Source organism: Pollicipes pollicipes, unplaced genomic scaffold (genome assembly GCF_011947565.3).
Source record: "Pollicipes pollicipes isolate AB1234 unplaced genomic scaffold, Ppol_2.1 Scaffold_5724;HRSCAF=6776_pilon_pilon_pilon, whole genome shotgun sequence".
Classification (NCBI taxonomy): domain Eukaryota; kingdom Metazoa; phylum Arthropoda; class Thecostraca; order Pollicipedomorpha; family Pollicipedidae; genus Pollicipes; species Pollicipes pollicipes.
Window position 1 is genome coordinate 56,124,416 of NW_023596746.1, and position 23,603 is coordinate 56,148,018.

Below are 23,603 nucleotides of genomic sequence, written 5' to 3' on the forward strand. Positions count from 1 at the left end.
TGGCATATGCCAAGCTCTTCTTGGGACGTCGAAGCTCGGTTATTTTCAGCACAAGAACTCATAATGTTAAAGCACCAGTGCATTTCTGCTGGTCAATCTCATAAAATTGGGTGAGAACAAAGACCGAAGACACTCACTTGATGGTGATTCCGAGGTCTGTCGTCGTCCGGTGGGTCTCAAAACACAGCCGGACCAGCTCACCGGGAGCTGGTGTGTTGTCCGGGTGGCGTACCGTGATCTGAACGTGGCGGCGGACACAGCTGAGTTAAAGACGGAGCCAAGCACCTCCAGCTACACTCGACACAGCTGAGTTAAAGACGGAGCCAAGCACCTCCAGCTACACTCGACACAGCTGAGTTAAAGACGGAGCCAAGCACCTCCAGCTACACTTGCCACAGCTGAGTTAAAGACGGAGCCAAGCACCTCCAGCTACACTCGACACAGCTCAGTTAAGGACGGAGCCAAGCACCTCCAGCTACACTCGACACAGCTGAGTTAAAGACGGAGCCAAGCACCTCCAGCTATACTCGTCACAGCTGAGGTAAAGACGGAGCCAAGCACCTCCAGCTACACTCGACACAGCTGAGTTAAAGACGGAGCCAAGCACCTCCAGCTACACTCAACACAGCTGAGTTAGAGATGGAGCTAAGCAACTCCAGCTACACTTGACGCAGCGATGTTAGAGACGGAGCCAAGCGCCGCCTGCTGCACTTGACGCAGCTGAGTTAGAAACGGAGTCAAGCATCTCCAGCTACAGTTGACACGGCTGAGTTAGTGACGAAGCCAGGCACCTTCAGCTACACTTGACGCAGCTAACTTAGAAACGAGGCCATGCACCTCTAGCTACACTCGTCACAGCTGAGTTAGAGACGGAGCCAAGCACATCCAGCTACACTTGACACAGCTATGTTAGAGAAGAAGCCAAGCCCCTATAGCTACACTTGACACAACAGAGTAAGAAACGGAGCCAAGCACCCCCAGCTTCACTTGACACAGCTATGTTAGGGAACGGGCCAAGCACCTTCAGCTACACTTGACACAGCGGAGTAAGAAACGGAGCCAAGCATCTCTAGCTACACTTGACACAACAGAGTTAGAAATAGAGCCAGGCACCTCCAGTTACACTTGACGCAGCCACTCGGCAGCAGAGCACCAGGACACACATACATGGCATACCGACAGACAAGGTCTGTTATCTATGGATGGTGCAGCACGCTTAGCAGGATTCCTCCAGGCTGGTGCATTTGTGCGCATGAGAGTTTCGCTGCTGCGGTGTCCAGCGTACGTTAATCTACGCAATCTCCAGGAGGGGAGGAACTGACCCAGCGTAAAGTCGCCAGATCCCATGTTGGCCGCTGAAATACTTGTGGTTAGCAGGAGACCCAACGTGCTTCACGTCAGCATTGATACACTTGCGGTATCTGATCACCATGCCGTGTCCGAATGTAATGCAAGGTTCAGGGGTCCCCACCTCAGAACCAGATGAAAGCAACAATAGCGCAATTCTGCAAGCAGTCCCATGGTAATCAATCAGGCATTTGCAAGTTACGAGCACGCTGCGTTTGAAAACAGAGGGGATGTTAGGAGAAATGTAAACGAAAAGCATTTTAAGAGCAAACATCAAAATACTATTTCTGACTGACCATTTTTCTCATGCTCATTCCAAATTCCGAAGAACCTGGTCTTCAACAGAATTTGCTCTCATCTCACCGACAACGAAATCCTTTCTAAGAAACTACGCGGGCACACAAAGACGCAACCTAAATTCAGGTGTTATATCTCACGCACCGACGTCAATGAGCATTGAACGGGAATGAGACCGAAACGTTTGTGTAATTGATCATCTCCAATCTTTGTTTATCAACATCCAGCATCCCTGTCTTCCGAAACACAAAACTAAATGCGTCACCACTGTCATTTTCATGGCTTGTCTCAGCTAGAAGCTTAGCGACCGGGACCAATTGTTCGCGTCGGCGCAAGTCCTTCAAAGCCAAATCTATCTCTGCTCGCTGCCTTCAGGCTATGGGCAAAATACAGAAATGTCATTTTCTACGCGGATGATGCCTCTTTTCATCTCTCCCAACCACAAATCAGCGAGAATCCACACTTCCTTTACACCACGACCCCGATGCCTTCCAACAAATTGGCGTTTAGCTCGTTTGGCACGTACCTGATCGGCGAAGGGAAGTCCTGGCTTGAAATATTTGCTTCTCTGGTTTTCAGTGTCCAGCTTCAGCTTCTGGTACTCAACGGTGAACGTTTTGGTGCTGTTAATCGTGACGTCAGTGCCGTCCTCTGTTACTTCGGCGGTGACCTTGAAACTGCGGGGTTCAGATGCGAAGCTGAGATCTCCGCTCCTGACGTGGAACACGACGCAGTCGTCCCCGGAGGTCTGCCGAATTGTGCACTGTGTTCAGACGGAGCCGCGCCAGCCGGCGGCCGTCTGGGGGACGTTTCCGCCTGCGTCACGGTTTCGACAGGCGACAAACGGAGACTATATGGCAGTGCAGGTATGCTGTGCATATTGTGGCATCCATGCATATCCTCCGGCACTATAACAGAAACAAATAAGAAGTACCACGTTATGAATTCATTTAGCAGCGTAAGGTACCAGCCGTTTCGAAAAAAATGGATTGCTAACGTTGAAAAACACTACTAACGGTTAAAAGCCCTGATTTCTGAAGTTGAAGAACACTGATAGCTAACGCTGAAAAAGCTCATTGGTTACGTGCTTGTCAGCGAAAATGGGATTTTTTCAAACACATGATCAGCATGACCTGCCTAAAAATGATGGAAAGATGGCATTTCTAAACTTTCTGATTAGTCTGAGGCACGGGTATCCATTTGTATCATCCTCGGTGCGCTACTGCCCCTCGCTGTCCGATTCCCCCCCCCCCCCCCCTTTGCAGGTGAGTTTGCCCCGCCCCACCTTCTGCAGCCAAAGCACTGGCAGGCGATCGCAAATGCGGAATCAAAATTACCTGAATTTTAGTAGAAGCTAACTGTTTTACACGCAAAAAGAGCAAGGAAAATGTCTGGCTGCAGAAAGTTACGTTCTTTTGTCGATACAATACCATGTGTTACTGGAAATTACAACACATCGGTCAAATGTTGGCAGAGAGAATTGTGAGCAAATTTTTAGCCGGCAGCAGCAAAAGAACCACTAAAACACGCTGGCCTCCATTTAACCTCCAAATAACCTCCAAAACAGCGCCAGCCCTGTCAAACACGCTTAACACGAGTGTTGTGTTGCAGCCCGCAGCCCGCCTTACGGCTACCAGCCGGGGATTTCCGAGGCAGCCTTTAATGGTCGCGCACGCCAGCTTACTCTATTTACTCCGAAAGCCGTAAATGGCCCAACAACGTCTGCAGCCACGTAACGTCGGCCCTGCATCAATTACCGAAGCGTGATTTCGGTGATCGCTGCTGAACAAAATGTTAATGGTATCCAACGAGAATATCTGCTACCGAGGTAAAGCGAGGAAACGTATTAGGCCGGTGCTGTATGTTTTTATTCAATTGGGTATAAACCCAACTCCATTACGGCGAGAGGAAAGTAGGTCAAACCTGGGGCGAAACCAATTTTTGTGTATTTAAGGCTAGGGTTTCCCCGCTCAGCTCCCCAGTCTATTTTGCGAAAATGCGCCCCTTTGGTGTAGGCTTAACGACCGTGATACGTGACGGGTTCGCCACCAACTTACTCAAGCGTCAGGCCTGAAATTCAGCGCGCATTTCCCAAGCAGGGACAAGACCAGGGCCTGCGACTTACATCGGTCGGGGCCACTGTGTCGATCTTGAGAACACAGTGCATAACAAAGGTCATGTATGGTAAGGAATCCAGAAACGGCCTAGGGCAATGTTCGAAGGAGCCTCGCAGAGGGGCCTTCGATCAAGTGCCGGATTAGAAGGTACGAGTGGCTGGCTGTGGGTCACATTAAGGACACCGTTCTGTAGGGCAGGTCCATTTATGGCATTATCACGGACTCTCAAATGTCCGTCGGAAAACCCCTTACACCGTTTGGGGACACCCAAGGACAATACGGGCGTCTATTTCGGTCCGAGACTAACAACAGCCAACAATCGGCCTCATGTTGGTCTAAGCGCTGGGGCCCATTTACCAAGTAAAGACAAGTCCGGTGGCGGCGAGTCGCCTTGGTCGGGAGCGGGACCCTTGTAACAATATGTCGTGTCGGTCAGGAGACCACAGTGTCTGACAGATGGTCCCATGTTCGCAATAGGCCCCAAGTCGGGCACGGCAACATTTGATGGACAGGAATAGAGATTAGAAACAGAATGCTAGAGAGCCTTTTGTTGGGGAGGTCTGTCAGTAAAAGTGGATATGATAACGTTCAATGAGAGTTGGACGACCCTTAACGACCCTTAACGACCCTTAAGTGCACTTAGGGTCCTATCCTCTGGGATTCCTGCGCGTACAAATGTAAGGGTTGTATAAGCATTAAGTAAGGATGATCAAAATGGGGTCAAAAATGAATGTCAAAGATGAAAAGGACGTTCATCCAGGGTATCACATTGTGTCATTTCGGATTTCTTGAGCCACCCTGGCCACAATGCTGATTTTAAGGGAATGTTCCACATCTCAAAATATTGAAGCAAGCATCAGATATGATGCAATCAGCTCACTTAAACCTATTGACATGCTTTTAAGTGAACAAGACTGCTGTAGATGACAACATTTCTCGCTTTCGTAGATATGCTTCTCTATGCGTAATTATTTGATTACGTCATGGAAAGTTTGCATGACGTTGAGATAGTGCCAAGTAGCTGGGCGAGATTGCCACTCTAGCACTCACATAAAGAACTCCAATCCGCCAAAAGACGGCAGTAGCGGAGCGGAAAGTGCTCGCTAAGCCAAATATGGTTATGCGCTCATGTTTTGGGCCTCCCTCGTAGCGTTTCTGCACAGTTACACGAGAGTTTAAAACGTATACTTGCGTTTACATACTTGGTTATGGCGCCATTCTCGAGTTATTCAATCAGAAACATCATTTCCGTAATAGCCAGCGACCATGCATAATTTCTTACATTACGCAGCAAAGAACGCGACTCATGGTTGGAACTGGCACAGCTTGCTCATTACTGAATGGGAGCACACTGACGTCTGTCAGAACTGTAAATCGTGCTCCTGGACGTCAGATCTGGATGGTTCTACAAAAATATTGTTATCAGCCTTAAACGTATCAAGACCTGTGATGCGGCAAAATTTGAATGATGTTATTGTTGCATGCATGCATGCCTGAATGGCCTTGAGGAAATATGCACAAAACAGTCTCCACATCTTCGGACGGGCGTGTATCTCACACACTTGAAGGTTTAAAACCTTGAAGGGACTGTTAAACATTTTTGTCACGTTTTGAACTAAAACGCTCATTTTAAAGAGCGTTTTGTGCAGTTTACAGCCCTGCCCATCTTAAAAGTTGAGCCCCTAGTTTCTGAGCTGCACGCTCGCGAGGATGGAGAGACTATTTCGGGCAAAGTATTTCAATGTCAACGTCGCATTCATGACGTCATAACAACGTTATTTAAATCCTGCTATTCCATAACCCATGCGGCGATCAAGGCCAAAAAATATATAATGTTCGAGTCGTTCATATTTGGCGTTCGTGAGCATGATTTCCACGGCAACGACCGTCAATGGGGTCTCAATCAACGCTGTGCAACGTAAAAAGACATATTTAAACAATGACATGTCGAGCATATTTACTAAACAGGACAAAAATGGTGTTGTCTAGAGCAGTTTTTTCTTCTTAAAGATACACTAACAGTCATGGCTGAGCTTGATTTCATTACATCCCATGCCTCCTCAAATATCTTCAAACGTTAAACATTGCCTTTAAAAGGAGTAACAATGACGCATTGAGGAGTATATTTACTGGACAGAGAAATTGTGATGTCTAAAGCAGTCCTTCTCACTTAATAGTATACATATTACTATAAGTGAGCCTATTTCATCATATCTGATGCATGCTTCAATATCTCAACTTTGGAGCATTCCCTTTAAGAAGGTAAGGACTGTGAACTGCACCAAATGATCTTCAAAATTGCTCTTTCGGGTCAAAACCCCCATACAAATGGCAAACATTGCCTTTAATCCCCTTCAATACTATGCTGAACCAATCACCCCCAATGCACATAAGCGAAAAAGGATACACTGGACCAATGAAATACAGCTGGTGTCTAAACTGCCGGTATAGTAGACGCTAAACGCATCAAGAGACATCAGACATCAACAACATAAAAACGCTGGAACCGATCAAATATTTCTTTCAGCTTAATCTTGGTATTAGGGCCGGAAATCAAACTGGCCGATGTCCAGATAAAAATTAGAATTTTAGCGTATGTTAGGTCAGCTTTGTTGGCTCAGCCCACATCCTATTCTAGAGCGTCTTACCCCTGCGTGCATCCTCGATCCGAGAAAACATGTGGAACAATTTTAAAAAGAACTCTGAGCTTGCGTACTCGCAGTACTAGAAGAGAGAAAACTGCTGGCCACAGTTGCAGTTTCCATGTTACCGAGCGGTGTTAGTAGACCAAACCGGATGGCGGGCACCTGACGCGCGAGAACGGTCGTTGTGAAATGATGCTGCCGAAAGTCTTTCAAAATGAATTTGTACCGTTCAAAAGATCAGACCAGGGCGTCAGTTTCACATGTCAAGTGTTGAGAATGTCTTCTGAGCTGATAAAAAAGCTTAAGGAACAAGAAAAAGCGGTTCTATGTTTACTTGTCTCATTCCTCCATCAAATTCCGTCACCGATTTGCAGTTCTGGGGATGCTCATACGATCCTCCCAAAAATATATAAGTTGCACAGGTGAAACCTGCTTCCAAATTACCTTCTGAAAGTACGAATTGGCATCTTAAGGCGTTCAAAAGTACTTCTTTCAGATACAATGCCGTTTTCGTCCGCTCACCGGCTGCCGCCCAATATAGGCAGAGACTGACGCCGCGGGGCCTACGGAGACTGCAACGCCGGGCCTCAGGGTTTTTGTTTTAAAATTTGAGACCTCGCGTGGTCAAAAACATGTTATGTCAGTCTTTTACAACATCGATTCTGAGCAGAGGTTGAAGATTCCAAGACGCCCCTGGTCACTGACATCTCAGAGTCAGCCCAATTAGCAACGCCTTTACAAACAACTTGCTTGCAGGCGGCATTAACATTATGGTCGTTTCATTCGCCATACATTCGAGCTGAAGCGGGTTAGAGTGGCTTTCATTCAGTGGCACACCAGCTTGGAACAGTGTCTCCCTGAATTACAGCTGGCTCGCAGTCGCGTGAGATGAAGCGAGCGGGGAAAGGCATTATGAAGAAGAGAACACGTCTCTAAGCGTTGTGGGGAAAGGTAGAGAACCATTTTCTGGAGTTATGCCTGGAGGAGTGCCTACGCTTTGTTTGATGTAAAGTGAAATGTATATGGCTTATCAATGATTTTCTTTTTTAAATGTCGAGGGGCTTCATGTACACGGTACACAACGCCGGACATATTGTGAACAATATTTTCGTGAATGCATAAGAATCCACACAAAAAGTTTAAGACAGGGAATGGTAAATTGCATGCATATTTTACTTTTCAGTTCACAAGAGCGAGATGCAACTGCGCCCTTTGAGCTCCACAAAACAAGTGCCTTTGTACGAAACTGATGCGAACTGCCAGACTTGCATACGTGATTGATGTGGCTTCGCGTAGAAGGTTAAAAAAGATGTGGTAAGTGTGGTTTGAATCCATATATATATATATATATATATATATATATATATATATATATATATGTGTGCATATTCATACATATACACATATATGTTTATATTTATGTATGTATATGTACGTATGTGCATTTTTTTGGATAGCCAGAAACCAGAGCGTACGCCGACTTTGCCCGGGAAGGTTTTCGCACCTGTCCCTTCATGTCGACTTTTAAAACTCTGCCCCCCCCCCCGTCCCAAGAACCTTGAGAAATTGACACCCACGGCCTGAATGCCAGATTTGCGCAAATTGCCAATTTCGAGCAGGATGGATTTTAACTGATCGGGCCTAATCTCACGTCGAGGGGTGCAACAACAGGTGAGAGGGCTGAGAAAGCTCTCTCTCAAGCATTGGAAGAAGACTTAAAAGAGCCACCCACCCATCCATATATATACATATATATATATATATATATATATATATATATATATATATATATATATATGCGTATGTGCGTTTTTATGGATAGCCAAAAACCAGAGCATACGCCGACTTTATCCGAGAAGGTTTTCGTACCTGTCCCTTGATGACGACTTCTAAGACTCTGCTCCCCCCCCCCCCCCAGTATTTTGAGAAATCGACACCCACGGTCTGAACTGCCAGATTCACGTAAATTATCAATTTTGAGCAAGATAGATTTCAACTAAGCCACTTTAACACCAAGAGTTTAAGGAGGTGATAAAGGAGGGTCTTTGAAGGTTATCCCTCAGTTCACATTTAGTGCTAGGTGCACACTTGTACTTACGTGTTTTTCTTGGATATGCGTGCTTGGGAAGTAATGCCACCAGGCATACCCGTCAGTTGTGACACGAATGGTTGCCTTTCCTTGCACCGGCTTGTCGTAGGTGTACCTAAAATTGACTGCAGTAGTTTTACATCGAACCTAAAGTGCACGGCTTCTGAAAGGCACTTGCAGTTCATGGACCAACAAAGACATGCATCTACAGACAGCACAGTCGTAGGACGAAATAATGGCCAAGTTAGATGTTCGTAAGCGTAGGAATCCATATCACCACACATACGCCTCACACTAGTGCGGTACGGATAAAAAAGCGTTTCAGTGGGTCATCGGCACAGTATTCACAAGGGGCAATCGAGTACGCATGACGCGAGTGGCCACCCGTCAACGGCGTCCACAATACATCTCGGAACATGACACTTTGGCACCCACCTTCCGCACACCTTCCACGCCACTTCTTCGGCGTCACCCAGAATGAATGGAGGACCCTGGATGTTGACCTCGAACCTGGGCAACACAAATTCTTCGACCTTGAATGTCTTTTTCACCTTACGCCCGCCACTTGTCGCTACGTGTATGTTCCATTCACCCTGCAAACAATGAGACGGGGAATAGACAGGCTTTCGGGCCACCAGCCAGACGGCACAGGAGATCCCCCGTGGTGATCTACCGACATATTGTTAAGCACTGAGCAGCCTTGCATGCTAATCCTGCAGTGACTGCATGGCCTGTCCGAGGGATAAAGCGTTTTGAGCCAAGCTGGAAGCAACCAAACCAAAATACCAAACGTGGCACGCTTTTAGCATGTTTGACTGAAGCATTTGAGTAAAGATATCGATAGCCTTCAAATCCTTGAAAGTCTAAGCTAAATAGGCCATAAGGTCTTTGTTTTTCTGCAAATAGTATGAATGTTAGCAATGTTTTTATGTTGCATGTACTTATGAAAACAAATGCCAGACCTTCAGTATACCAGGATTAGTGAAAGGTGTCAGAAATTCAGGGGGGTGTTTTGCGAAAGCAGTAATTGTTTATCTGCTAAAGCACCTTTGTTGGTTAAACCCTCGTCTTCGGATTCACTCATCCGTGGCTGGGGCGGCTTCGAGCCGCTTTGAGCGCTCTCTATGTGCCCCTGACTTGAGAGGCATGCAGCCGGCAGCAGGGGCTGCGCTTAAGGTCAGGTGACGTCAGAGGGTAGGACGGACTGTGCCGAGCACTACTGCACGGTAACGCCACTAAATCATGTCACTGACCCGAAATTTGCCTGTTGGAGGGCAGAGTGGCTGCCACTCCCCTAGCTCTCCCAGTCCTACAGGTTACACATCGCTGAAGACAGAGAATCGCTTACATCTGTAATTTCACGATTGCTTAAAAGCCATCCCACTCGACGACATGTTTTGTTTTGGCATAACGTCTGCCAAAGGGCATCAAACATTATTGTTCCGGTCGCGCAAGGGCGTCTGCGCTCTTAACCCTGCATTCGGGACGCCCAATTGTCCAGTCTTGGTTAAATGCCAACAGAAGCTGAACTTCAGTGACATATAAAGCCTATAGAATCCGTCAGCCTCGTGAAGACTTCTGTACTTTTAAGCTCAAATTTGGTATAGATTTGCTATGGAACGGTCGAAAACAAACGTGCATATTAACGTAATCACCAAGAACACGCGGCCTTTGAAGACCGCTGCTTCCGCGCGGAAGTCTACGCCTCTGTACGCTGATCGGGCATATATACTATGCTGATCTTATCCATGTTTCAGAAACTTAAGTCATGTAAGCGACAAAATGATATTATCTAATGCATGGTGTTTTACTCCACAATATGGGCATGCCTCGCATAGACCATTAACCAGGCTTTGTGCAGTCGTATCTACGCGAGCACAACAAAAGTGTGGTAAATTGCACGGCTTGTGTGGCATTTAAAAATTAATCACATTGTGTGAATTGCTCTGAAACTGTATGTACTTTTGGGATGCAACGCATGTAACGCACGTAACGCACGTGTAATGTAACGCATGTAACACATGTCTCAGCTAAGAGTTTCATCTATCGAAGTATCTAGCCAATATTACATGTTTTAACTAGAGTGCAATTGTTATCTGGGATGTCTGATCTTCTATTTTAGCATTCTACTTAACTTCAACACTATGGCCTCAGGTGCGATGGATTTTATTGTATACAGCAATCGACGATATCGATAGCCGCATTAGCTCGCTGAGCTAACATCATCTATATCCACTTAGCCCATCACAACCAAAAACCAATGCTAGGTATAAACAGAATCAGGATCTGATATTTTCAAGTGGCCACGTTTATAGCATAACAATGCGCGAGAATCGCTCAGAACACTCTGACAATAATTTGTTGGGGCATTGCTATGGATTCAACACGAAATAATTCTAACAGATATATGCGAGCGAAAAGAAAGATGTGGTCCGCTCCGTTTATTTCTGGCTCAGCCCGTAACCAACAGGCGAGAGGGTAATCACGGCTGACACTTTGTGCATATAAGGAGCGTCTTTGGCTCAGCCCCTCCCCCCCCCCCCCATATTAGCCCCGCGCCTGAAAGTCAGGTCTCCAACTGCACCAACCACACTGGTCCATGCACACTTCCACACACACACACACACACACACACACACACACACACACACACACACACACACACACACACACACACACACACACACGCGCGCGCGCGCACACACCGGGCTCTTGATAATCTGCATCAAAAGCTGCATTACTCACCACACTGTGTTCATCGACCAGCTGCGACTCCAGCTGGCTCCACCACTCACCACACTGTGTTCACCGGCCAGCTGCAACTCCAGCTGCACCACTCACCACACTGTGTTCAACGGCCAGTTGCAACTCCAGCTGCGCCGCTCACCTGGCTGGACTCCTCGGTCCGCTGTAACCCTAGCTGCACCACTCACCAGACTGGGTTCATCGGCCAGCTGCATCTCCAACTGCACCAGCCCGCTCTGACCAGTCACATCTGTCCACTGCGCCACCCTCGTCCCGGCCGGCGATTCGATGTAAATCTGCGGCAACTGAATACAGTGGGAAGAGAGAGTCAGCTCGATCAACCGGCTGGGCAACCGACGGACACTTGGATAGCATAGTGGGACGTGACACCAATAACGCACGTCTAGGGGATGCGTAATTTAGAATAGCACGACGTAGCTATCGTCACGCATTAACGGGATTCAAAAACAAAAACTGTGTAGCGCTGCCCGTATACGGACCAAGTGCGAAGACCGTAGAGTAGATGGGTATAAGGGCGCGATGCAACGCCGTTCCTAAACTGCGTTACTTCTCTCATGGTATCATATGGCACGTTGCCAAAAGTTTCCTCATGGGGTATAAATGTAAAATTCGCTTCCAAGTCTAGAAACTTAAACCACAGTCTTGTGAATACCACGGCATCTGTTGCAAGCATTTCGGCACAATTGGGCAGTTGGCAGTACGACCCTCCTTTTCCATCCCCTTGCCTACATCCCTGGCCGTTGGTGTTTGTTATTTTTCAACACGCGCGAGACGGCTGCCCGCTTTCTCTAGACCGCCGTCGCAGCGCACGGTTCTCTTGGAGGTGCACACGTGATAGCGTGCAATGCCGAAGATTAGTGGGATGCAAAGTCACGTGATTGGTCAAACAAAAAAAGCGGCTTGGACGGCTTGAGCCGTTTGAGCCAAGCTTGCAGACGGTTGTTGCGGAAGCAAGACACCGACCATTGTGTATTTTTTTCTATTGCCTTGGTACCGATGTAGGCCCCAAGTTTCTGTGAAATACACTGCAACGAATTAAAGCTTGTTCCCATGTCACACTCATAATATATTTATTTTTCCAATGCCAAAATGAAGCATCGTTTTGGATCCATACGTTCCTTAAAGAGAAGACTACACCTTTGTTGGAGGTTTTGAATTAAAATTGCCCTATTGAAGATCAGCCGGTACAGTTGACAACCCTACCCCTTTAAGACCTAAGCCTCTCTAGTTTCCGAGCTACGCGAGCTATACTGACCTGAGCGTTGGCAGCCGTTTGCCATTTCTTGCCATCGATATGGATACGAGTAACGGATTTTTCCGTGACGACAATGCGCCGTACGCCTAATGATACTGGCAAATACACGAACCTGGCTAGCGAATGTCAATAGCGTTACCACGTAGCCGCCATCCGTTCTTTTTCTACGACGCGCCCTAAAATGTGGCTCCCGCTGGTCCAGCACGCACCACGAGCTTGAACGGTGCAAGCTGTTGCTTGTTTATAATTACTTTTCGAACAACGCGATTGACCAACAGATTATATCCAAATTGAACTGATGAAACTGAAGTGTTTCGCAGAAATCGTCAGCACAAATATCACACCAACTGACGACGACAATGCTATAAGACACATGGTCTGTTGTAAGAGCAAGGCAAATAGTAGCCTTGCAATGAAAAACAGCCTGACAGCAGATCAACTAAAGCGCACCGATGCAGTGTAGGAATTGAAATGACGCACGAAAACTGCCGGCTCCGCAACACGACCTACATTGGAATGATAACAACATCTCCGTCACGACGCATGACATAGCACCTGCAGGAGGAGGCGCCAGACCAGCACATGCGTAACGCCAACAACCCAAAACTTCTTAGCTCTGGGCTAGCTAAAAACGCAGTGATCCTGAAATCATGTCCGAACGCCGTTATAAGCTCCCGAAGTCACCCTCATCAGAGAAAGAATGCCTGCCTTAAACAAATAGATAAGATCATGTATCACTTTAGGCTTGCTCCGGCATCCAATAACAGTCAGGTGATTTAACATCTCGAACTTGCCATGGTGTCAAACTGGCTGGAAAATTGATCTGCGTGCGTTTGTATATGTTTCATAATTTTGTCTGATATTCGAATGCATATTCTGTTTACTGATCGTTCACCTTTTATTATGTCAGGTAGAGCGTGCCTCGTATTTGGCCATATTTGAGGGTTTCCTGCTGACTGTCTCAAATTACTTTAAAACTGGAGAACGAATGTCCTAAAAACATAACACTTAAATGACTATAGGAAAAATGATTTATGACGTACCGAAAACCACGGAAGATTTTATTTGAACAGCTGCGCAAACGCGCATTATGCTGATAAAACGCAAATTTGTCCTTCCATACAACACACCTTTCATTCAAATGAGTGTTCAAGATTTGTGTAAGGGTTTGAACTGCAATATCTATCTTGAAAATTAATCAGTGCATTCGACAGCCCTGCTCGTGTTGCGACAAAAGCTTCTCCATCTTCTGAGATGCACACCCGCGAAGAGGTGCAGGCTTTTTCGGGGAAACTATTTCAAAGTCACCCAAGCATTCGTGACGTAATAACGTCATTCAAATCCTGCCATTCCAACATCCAAGCGCCGATCAAAGGCAAGAAAGGTATAGTTGTCAATTCGTTCATATCTAGCGTTCGTGAGCAGGCCTTCCAGGCATAACAGCCATCAATTGGATTTCAATCAAGTTTGTGCAAGGCAAGACGACGCAATCAAACAATGATGTGTTGCCAGGCATATTTACGAAATCGAGAAATTGTTTTATCTTCAACAGTCTTTTCTACTTAAGTATATCTACATTTGTTACTGAGTTTTTGTTCATCATATCTGACCCTTGCTTCAATATCTTCAGATGTGGAACATTCTCTTTAACGTAAGTATCCATGTGCCGAAGCGGACTGGGAAGGCACTCCAGGTTTCCCTCTTAATGGGCGATGTGTGGCAAGGTTGAAAACACTGTTAGTCGCGAGCAGTTATCGCTGCAAGCTGCTTAAACTGAACTAAAAAGAAAAGGCACATTGATTTTCGAAAAACGCTGCCAAGTATTTCGTGGCTTAACACCAAAAGAACTGAATAGCGGAAAGCGACAGCTATCTTCTTCAAAATTTTGCTTGCGTGGTATTGAAAAACTTCGTTGTTTGTCGCGGCTTACTCGGTGGCATGGGGCACCAGATCGTAAAACCTAGAAAAGTGAAATGCAAGCACTGTGTGGCACTGTGTCAAGTGAGTGCTCCACATTTGTGTAGTGTTTTGAAGTGAAATAGCACCTTGAAGGTCGCCCGATGCACTACGTAGTCTCTCCCTTCTTCAGACCTGAAATCCTCTTGTTTCTGAGCGTCGCGCTCGCAAAGGCGTGTAGACTGTTTCGTGCAGAATATTTCAAGGTTAATCAGGGAATTGTAATACGATGATAACGTCATACGTATCCTGCCATTCCACTGGCCAAGGTCAATAAAAATTTAACTGTCGAGTCGTCAATATCTGGCATCTGTAAGCACCATTGTCAGGTATAATTGGCATCAATTGGCTCTCATCCAAGGTTGTACAAACCGAAACCGAAAGAACCGAAATAGCCATCTTGAAGATCAAATTTTTCACAGCTGTAGGCAGTAGAATAGCGGATCGTCTAGCACCAAAAATTTATATGTACCTTGTAAGGTCGTTGACCTATGGCAGGCCAAATCCAGGCCATGGTTTCAGCGAGGGCGATTTCTAGGGAATTCTTCAATCTGATCCAACAACGGAGTGTTAGACGAAGCCATACATCTTTTAGATGCTTTCTTAGGCAACACGACAGTTGAATGAGCAAACGACATTGACCTAAAGTCAGGTATGAAGGCGTCACCAAGGTCAACACTAATCTGTTTTGTTACTCTAATGTTTGCTGTATAGAATAGTTTCTAGTGCTCATTTCGAATTTACTGATGGCAGGAACCGCATTATACATCTTCCATTGACTTCTGAGAGTTCAGAAATGAAATGAAAAAAAATGTCAGAAATGAAATCCTCGAAATGTTTCGACCTTCACTTCAACGAGGATATTTGGCGAAGCAATTGCCAAGACGTGACGATCGACGCCAACCGGCTAGGCTGGTAGCGGTAATCGTCCGGCTATGATTGCCAACACAGGCCATGTCGAGCGTGCCTAGCGGGGGTGGTGCGCCTGCACCCCGTCTTGCGGCAATCAGCCGGGATTTCCATGGCAGACGTCACTTGTCGCCCAAATCAACTTACAATCTTTGCTCCCAAGGGGTACATATCCAAAAACGTCTTAAGCCGCATACCATCAATTCTGTAACTATTACCGAGACCTGGTTTCAAAGATCGGGACCATACAAAATTATGATTCCAACAACAGCAACTTTTGCCGAGACAGGGCAAGCAAACGCATTAGATCGGGCTGGGCTTTCCTTTTCTGCAGGGGGAAGGACAAGAGACTCAAGTTCCATAGCGTCGTTGAGAGTGAAATGGGTCAAATCCGGGAACTACCCTGCTTTTTAGTGCATTTGGTGTTCGTTTTTTCCCCACTTGGCTTCACCAACCCTATTTTGCTTAACTTCATTCCTATGGTGAAGTCTTAGCGACCGTGACAAGATTCGTCACCAGATTGAACTTTAAGGTCAGATCTGGGACGTTGGCACATTTCCCAAGCAGGGACAGGGCCAAGTGTCGCGATTTACATTGTCTGCGGCCATTAAGTCAATGAGCGGCCACTGCTTGGTCAGGGGAGGCACCTAACAAGGGTCGGTATTGCCAAGGAACACCAGAGTGGGCCTGATACAGCGCTCGAGGACCCCGCAGAGGAGCCGAAGAGCCCCTCGGGACCGACGATCAAATGCCCGATTGAAAGGCATAAAGGCAGGACCAGGCCATGAACTGTCAGTCCAAAGCCAACTTGCACCGATCGGGTACACCCTGGGACAAGCGGGTCCCTACTTCGTTCGTAGACCACCAACGCCGAACAGTCGGCTCCGTGACGGTCTGAGCTCCGAGGGACCTTTTCCTAAGCAGGAACAAGGTGGGAACACACTATTTGCATCGGCCGGGACCACCGGTCGGGACCTGGGAGGCTTCGGCGCAGTGCAGAGGCGCCCGACCCTGCGGTGTAGCTTACCGGCTCCGAAATCGGCCTCAGGTTCGAGTCGACGGAGAAGACGCGGAAGCGGACCAGCTGGCCCGCCTTGTATATGTACTTGTCCGTCTGAAGGAAGTGATGCTCTTCAGGAACGTCGCTTAAACTGAAACGCGCGGCATTCGCCGGTATTGAAATAATGGAGCTTGTATCTTGTATCGTAAGAGTACTGTATAGTGTGAGGCGCTATTCTGTGAATGTTTGAAGTGTTGTTACCAATATGGAAGTGGTTGCCAGCCTAACTGGATAAGATGCCGTTCAGTTTTTTTTCGTTGTTGTGTTGTGGGCAAGTATCCTTTTGATGGATGATTTAACACGCTCGGTTGGAATGCCAATTTGCCACTTCGAAGGTTGTTTTCCGGAATTACGCCCGAACGGAGCGGGGTAGCCGCACCAAATTTTTCATGATTGTAAAAAATTGAACAGCAAGTAGTCTGACACTCAAAATTTAGCTGTACCTCGTAAGGTCAATGACCTAAGGTGGATCAAAGCCAGGCCATGGATTCAGCGAAGACAAGCTGCTGGGCATCGTTTCATGTCATGGAACAGCGAAGTGTTAGACGAGGCCGTGCATCTCTGTGATAGTTGCCTAGGCAACAAAACAATTGCGTGAACAAATTTCATGGACATTAGGTCAGCCATGGAAGTCAGACTTGGGACGAAACCAAGCTGTTTTATTACCCAGACCTTGCTGTATGGGATGGTTTGTGGTTCTCATTTTGAATTTATAGGTAACAGGAGCCGCGTTACCACCTTTCATGACATTATTTAAAGTCAGAGTAGGTTATTGACCTAAACTGACGCAGGTTAGCGCTTTCTTAGGAACAGAATGACTATCGTAATCCTTGACGTTTATTGAAATGCAAAAATCAAAGCACTTTTGTGTGATTTTAGCCACCATGACATTTAAAATGTTACGCAAGATCATTGACCTTGAATGAATACCATTGACCGTTTTTTTTAAACAGGTATCCAGGTTCACGGTGGTTGCATGGACGGTCTTATGGTACTTTGGATACCAATCTGGGTTTCGAACTTATCTGACCCGTGGGTCCAGACCTAGGAATGCAAATTTTGACACAAATGAGTGCACGTATTGGCCAACTCACCCAGTGAATTTGATATTTTTAGCTCTTCTCTTTCTGATATTTCAGGAGGGTCAAATTAACCTCCACCCGAACGAAGGGCATTCAGCCGGCCACCCCGGCGCGTGTTAACATAATCATTTGAATCCGGTGCTTTAGCGCGAATGCGTCACATTTGTGAACCGGGTAACTTGACATCAGAGTATGGCTACCATGCAGACCTGTTTGCACCTTCCACCCACCAGTCACACCATAGAATGAACATGAAATACACATGATACACGATTATCCCTTGATCACTTCCTATTGACAGGTGGACTCGTTATGCATTGCTGCAAGCATTGTGGTGTTCTCCAGCCGTGAACTCTCCCGGCTGTACTGTCAGGACTTCTTTTCATACGAAGTGCTATATCTTCACCACATATATCGAAGGGGGTTCTGCATCTACACAAAAACTCTTCTTAGCAAAATGTCTTTGAAAGACATGATTCCTTCTCACTTATCTACACATAATTCCGCTTTACTTTTTTGCAAAACTCGCAGCAAATTTCAGTGGAAAGACACTTCATTTGACTTACTAGATACGGACGCGTAGACTTCCTGATATGGTGTAGTCCACGGCGGATGGGTAAGTCACTTCCAAACCCATCCAGGCGCTAGAAATTCTCTGATTTGGTAGCTGAATTGCAAAGCAGGTCTGTTTAGATCCACCTGAAATACGACATCGTATTAACGACTGTTTTAGTCACATATTTGCTGTGCGTTTCCCTATTTTCCTCCTGTGAGGTGCACGTGTATCTGAACACCGTAGGGCGGATGGGGGCTTAACGAAGCCATGCTATCGCGAGGAGCCGCCGGTTTCGCTCCAAGACGCTGAGCCGACTGATGGGTGGCGTGGCCAGGAAGCGCGCTCATTGAGACAGATGGTGTGGCTGGCCTCGCCGTCACCGGATGGGTACATTCAGATCGGTCAGTGGTGACGATGTCAAGCACTTTGTCCACTCGCCGAGAGAGCGAGCAGCGACCGATGATCTCCGGTCGGGCTCGTACACTGCTGTGGTGTCATGTCCCCAGTTATAAGAAACAGGCATATGCACGCGAGGCATTCATTGCCAACACGCCGGCACTATCGAACCGGTCAATGACTGACTTTAAACGTTAGTAGATACCATGGGGGTGCAGATGCATGCCTGAAACTGAAAGCAGCCGCCCATCGTGGTAATCATAATGTCCGACGAGATCAATCAGCTCTTTGAATTGGTGGCCTCACATCACAGTTTAGCAGCTACCATGGGTTGTAATCCCTGTTATAACGTTTAGTGCTGTGTATGATTATGCTTTAGTAGTGCCAGTATAGGATTACAATCGCTGTCCAGCGTTAAGACGGTGGCAGAAAATTTACTAAACGCATTAATATACAGCTCGGTGTTGTGCCCGACACATATACATTAGGCCAGATGCCGCAAAGACAACAGCTGCACAGAAGCTTTTGTTAGCTGCCTTGATTTTCAGTTTTATTGTTAGCCTGTGAGCATGCACCGTGTACCCAGAAATGTCATGTAATCAAGCAGACATTTTCAAAAAGCTTGAGTCGGCCACAACGGAGATCAATTCAAACGCCAGCTCAGACCACATAGTGAGTGGTAGCTTCGCACGTGGCCACGAGGTCCCTGGGCCGCCACACTCGGACTCGGTACTCACCCGCCACGCCCGACACCTGCTGGGTGTGCTGTGCGAACGTCGGGCTACTCTCACTTCTCCTGAACGTCAGCGTCAGGTTGCCGGTCTCGGGCACGTCGAACAGGGTCAGACACACCCGCTCAGGCGTGCCGGCGAAGAAGACATTGGGCGCTGTGAACAGGTACCGGCTGCAACAGCGGACCAACGCTACTGTCAAAGCTGGAACAGCTGGCCAGACTTCTTTTGACCTGAACGGGAGTGCTGATGCGTGTTAGCGCATGCTCATGTTAATCGAGCTGCCATCCATGTAATTTACATGAGACTCTGCAAATTTGACCACTTCGACCCGTTTTCGCGTTAGTATGTTTTATGTAGTGTTCTATGTTATATTTTGCATCTGGTATTCTATATGCAATGTCACACCATTCTAAGGGTACCAATCATGCAAGCTGCATGTTTTTTATCGCATAATTACATAAACATGTGCTGTAAACACGTAGAGGTTTGGGAATGTTTCAAAAAGTGAGAGGCAGACATAGGGAATATTTCAGGAGCTTCTCTAGGAAGCACGCCCGATGACTGGGGGATGGGGATAGAGATGGGGGCTATTGCCTGCTCTTAACAGGCGCTTGGGTGGCCCTCCGAAGATTTTTCCAGAATGATTTCCGAACAGCGGGGCGTAACCAAGACAAATCCTGCATAGCTGTAGAAAATTGCATAGCGGATCATTTTATATACATATTTAGACGTACCTTGTAAGGTCACAGACCTGTGGCAGGTCAAAATCAGGTCATGGTTTCAGCGAAGGCAATTTCTAGGGAATCCTTCAATCCGATCCAACAACGGCGTGTTAGACGAAGCCATACACATCTGAGATGCTTTCTTAGGCAACGCAACAGTTGAATGAGCAAATGACATTGACCTAAGGTCAGGTATGAGGGTCACACCAAGATCAAAACCAGCCTGTTTTATTGCCCTAGGGTTTACTGCTTGGGATAGTTCATGGTGCTCATTTCGAGTATATTGATAGCAGTAACCGCATTGTACACCTTCTATGGGACTCTTATAGGCCAGAATAGGTCGGTGACCTAAAATGACCTTGGTCAACATTTGGTTTTAGGAACATCCTGCCTAGCGTAATCTTTGCTGCTTAGTCAAATGCAAAAACTCAAAGCAATATTGTATCATTTTGGTCACCATGACCTTCAAAAGGTCATGCAACGTCACTGACTTTAAATGAGAATGTGAGCTATTGCTTAGAAACGGTTATCTACGTTCTGGGGGTACTTTGGAGACCAACCTAAAACTTGAACTTGTTTGACCTTTTTGACCCAAAGGTCGTGACCTAGGAAGCTAAAACTTTGACTCAAGTGAGCTCACGTACAGGTCAACGCACCCTCTTAATTTTGTGTCTCTAGCCCTCTTAGTTTCCGAGATCTCAGCGGGTCAAATTGCCCCTCCCCCACTCGAGCGAAGAGTATCTAGCCGGCCACCCGGGCGCGTGTTGATTTACATAACAGATTTGGGGAATACCTAAATGTAAAATTTTCCATACTAGATATAAAGCTACAGCTTTTTCTCACTGGTGCACAAACTTGTCTATTCGACTCATGTATGACATTCGGCAAATAAGGCTTTCCAGCTTCCCGGGATTATTCTTTCATTTCAACGTTGTTTTCCCTGGGCAGCCGAAATTCCACGAACGGGTAGGCTTTCTTGAAGATTTGATCCGAGCTCTTTTGAATGGATGGATTTCTGGGATCAGAGCTCACAATAAGCTGCGCTTGTTGTGTGAGCCCTTACCCCAACATTTGGTCGCGCAATCCAGGCAAGGCCAGAATTTAGGGGCGAAAGTTTAACGTGCCGCAATGTTCGGCAATCGGAATTTTCGGTCATTGAGGAGGTATCTGCCTCACAGGCTGGTCAAAATTTCGAACTCGAATCGATAGCCCATAAAGCACAAGAGTTTTCATGCGCCTAAATTTCGCCGACTTTTTTAAACAGACACGATTTCTCGCAGCACTTTAGGCAGAAACAAATTCGGAAGCTTCAAATGCTAACTGTCAAAAACGGTATGACAGACATCATGCAACTTGTGCTTCTCCTGTAAAAAACTAAGTCTCGGAACGAAGGCCATTCCTCCTGTCATGTATTCCCTATCTGAGCCCTGCTCCCGTCCGCCGTCGGCAGCCGCTACCTTGGCCCGGCTGTGCCGCAGGACTGCCTGCGAACTGATCATATGGCTGTTTTGCAGCATGCTTATGGTTCAGCGTTATTATTTATACGTGTTTAAAACATATATTGGACACCAGCAATAGTACTTTCCCCGAATTACTTTCCCTTGCTCCACACTACTGCAGAACCAAAACCTACGCGAAGCTGCCTGCCTTAGGCATAAATTGGTCCCACCGACGTCCAATCGTCCCTAATTCAACGTAGCCGGTTTGATCTGCTTTTGTATGTAGGCAGGGACCCAGCCAGATATTTCCCAAGAGGGGGGGAGGGGGGCAGCGTTGGTGTGTTGGCTGCACAGGGATAACCGTAAGGGGGAGGGGCAAAGTCCCGCACGGTTATCTTTCCTCCCCAATAAAATCGCGGGATATAGCTTGCTTATTAACAAGGGATACGGATATCTTCCTTTTATCTTCATTTTCACCTTGGAACCAGAGCGGAAACAAGAAGCAGGAGCTACCGCCAGGTCAATTATGTTTGTATTTTGAAGCCAATAATAACTTGCCTAAGTCAGGCGATGGACGGCTGTATGGAATACATCACCGGCACTTCTAATCTACAGTGGCTCAGTGTCTTCTAAGCCAATAAAATGCAGCTCTGTCAAAAATTTATCTGGGTTCCACAGACATATTAACTCGTGCCCGGGTGGCCGGTTGGATACTCTTCGCTCGAGTGAGGGGGGGGGGGGGGCAATTTAACCCCCAGCTAAAATCTCAGGGACTAGGAGGTCTAGAGACACTAACTTTACAAACTGTGTTGGCCTGTACGCAAGTTCACTTAGGGCAAATTTGGAAGATCATGTGAACTTGCTTGACCTTTCAAAGGTCATGGTGACCAATGTAATAGAAGACTGCTTTGAGTTTTGCAATTGAATAAGCGACAAATATTATGCTAGGTAGTATGTTCCTAAAAGGGAAATATTGACCTGGGCCATTTTAGATCAGTGACCTATCATGACATCTAAGAAATCCATGGTAGATGTCTAATACAGTTCCTGCCTTCAAAAAATTCGAAATGAGCACCAGAAACTATATCATAAAGGAAGCCCTGGAGTATACAACAGGCTGGTTTTGACCTTCGTCTGACCTTCATACCCGACCCTAGGTCAATTAAATTTTGGCATTCAATTGTTATGTTGCCTAAGAAAGCATCTCAGAGATGCATGGCACCGTCAAACACTCGGTTGTTCCACCAGATTTCACAATTCCCAAGAAATTAACTCTGTTGAATCCATGGCCTGACTTGGACCTGTCGTGGATCAGTGAACTTGCAAGGTACATCTATTTGTTGTTAGCATACGATCTGCTATTAAAATTTCTACAGCTTTGCAAAATTTGGCGCGGCCATGTCCCGCCGTTCGGACACCATCCCGGAGAAACCCTCGCGGGGTCCATTTAAACCCCGCCCGGGCGCGTGTTAAGGAGCCTGCGAAGGCGGCTTCCAGATCGAAGTGGGTCAGTGATGTGAAGTCACATGGCCAAACCATGTGTGTCTGTAGATTTTTCACATTTAGTCAGAATCGATCAGTGATACAAATTATGTAACGTAGTTTTGAACACGCGCGCTCGCAAATATTTGCAGCAAAAGCCTGGACGCCAGGCGTTGCAGTCTCCATGGGCCGTGCCGCGTCGGTACAGTACCTAATATTGAGTCGTGGTCAACAGGTGAACGAAAACGATGACTCTTTTGAAAGAAATACATTTCCACACTTTATAGATAACTCATACAAATTGTGTAACGTAGTTTTAAACAAGCGCAAGCAGATCTTACCAACAAAAACCTTGACGCGAGGCGTTACAGTCTCCTTAGGTCGCGCAGCGTTGGTCTAACGATTAATGTTGAGCTGTGGCTAACGGGTGGACAAAAATAATGACGCTTCTGAGAAAAGTACCTTTGAACGATTCAGGATTTCAAATCTTAGATGTAGAAGGTAGTCTGGGCATAAAGTTAACCTGTGCGATTTTGAGATTGATGATAAGAACGGATTGGTCATTACGACACCGCGAAATGGTGTTGGAATGTGGTGGTGTAAATGAAAGAGTAAATGTAGGAGCTTTGCTTTTCGTGCTGTTATGACTGTTTATCTGTCCAAAGGACAGATTCACGCGGTCCCGCTTCCTGGTGTTGCTTGCGGTGGCCAACGCTGTTCGACTTTAGAGACCACGTCATCTCTGTTCGTG

The 23,603-nt window shown here is 46.6% G+C and overlaps 1 protein-coding gene across 1 annotated transcript in view; it reads right to left on the reverse strand.

Annotated features, from left to right (window-relative positions):
• LOC119103246 (alpha-1-macroglobulin) overlaps positions 1 to 23,603 on the reverse strand; it is a 55,322-nt gene that overhangs the window by 26,013 nt on the left and 5,706 nt on the right. The window contains exons 2-9 of the mRNA XM_037226687.1: positions 19,213 to 19,379; positions 18,090 to 18,222; positions 16,409 to 16,532; positions 11,429 to 11,545; positions 8,931 to 9,088; positions 8,505 to 8,610; positions 2,171 to 2,392; positions 138 to 238 (exon numbers count right to left, since the gene is read on the reverse strand). Coding sequence (XP_037082582.1) covers positions 138 to 238; positions 2,171 to 2,392; positions 8,505 to 8,610; positions 8,931 to 9,088; positions 11,429 to 11,545; positions 16,409 to 16,532; positions 18,090 to 18,222; positions 19,213 to 19,379 — 1,128 coding nt within the window. The remainder of the gene's footprint in view (positions 1 to 137; positions 239 to 2,170; positions 2,393 to 8,504; positions 8,611 to 8,930; positions 9,089 to 11,428; positions 11,546 to 16,408; positions 16,533 to 18,089; positions 18,223 to 19,212; positions 19,380 to 23,603) is intronic.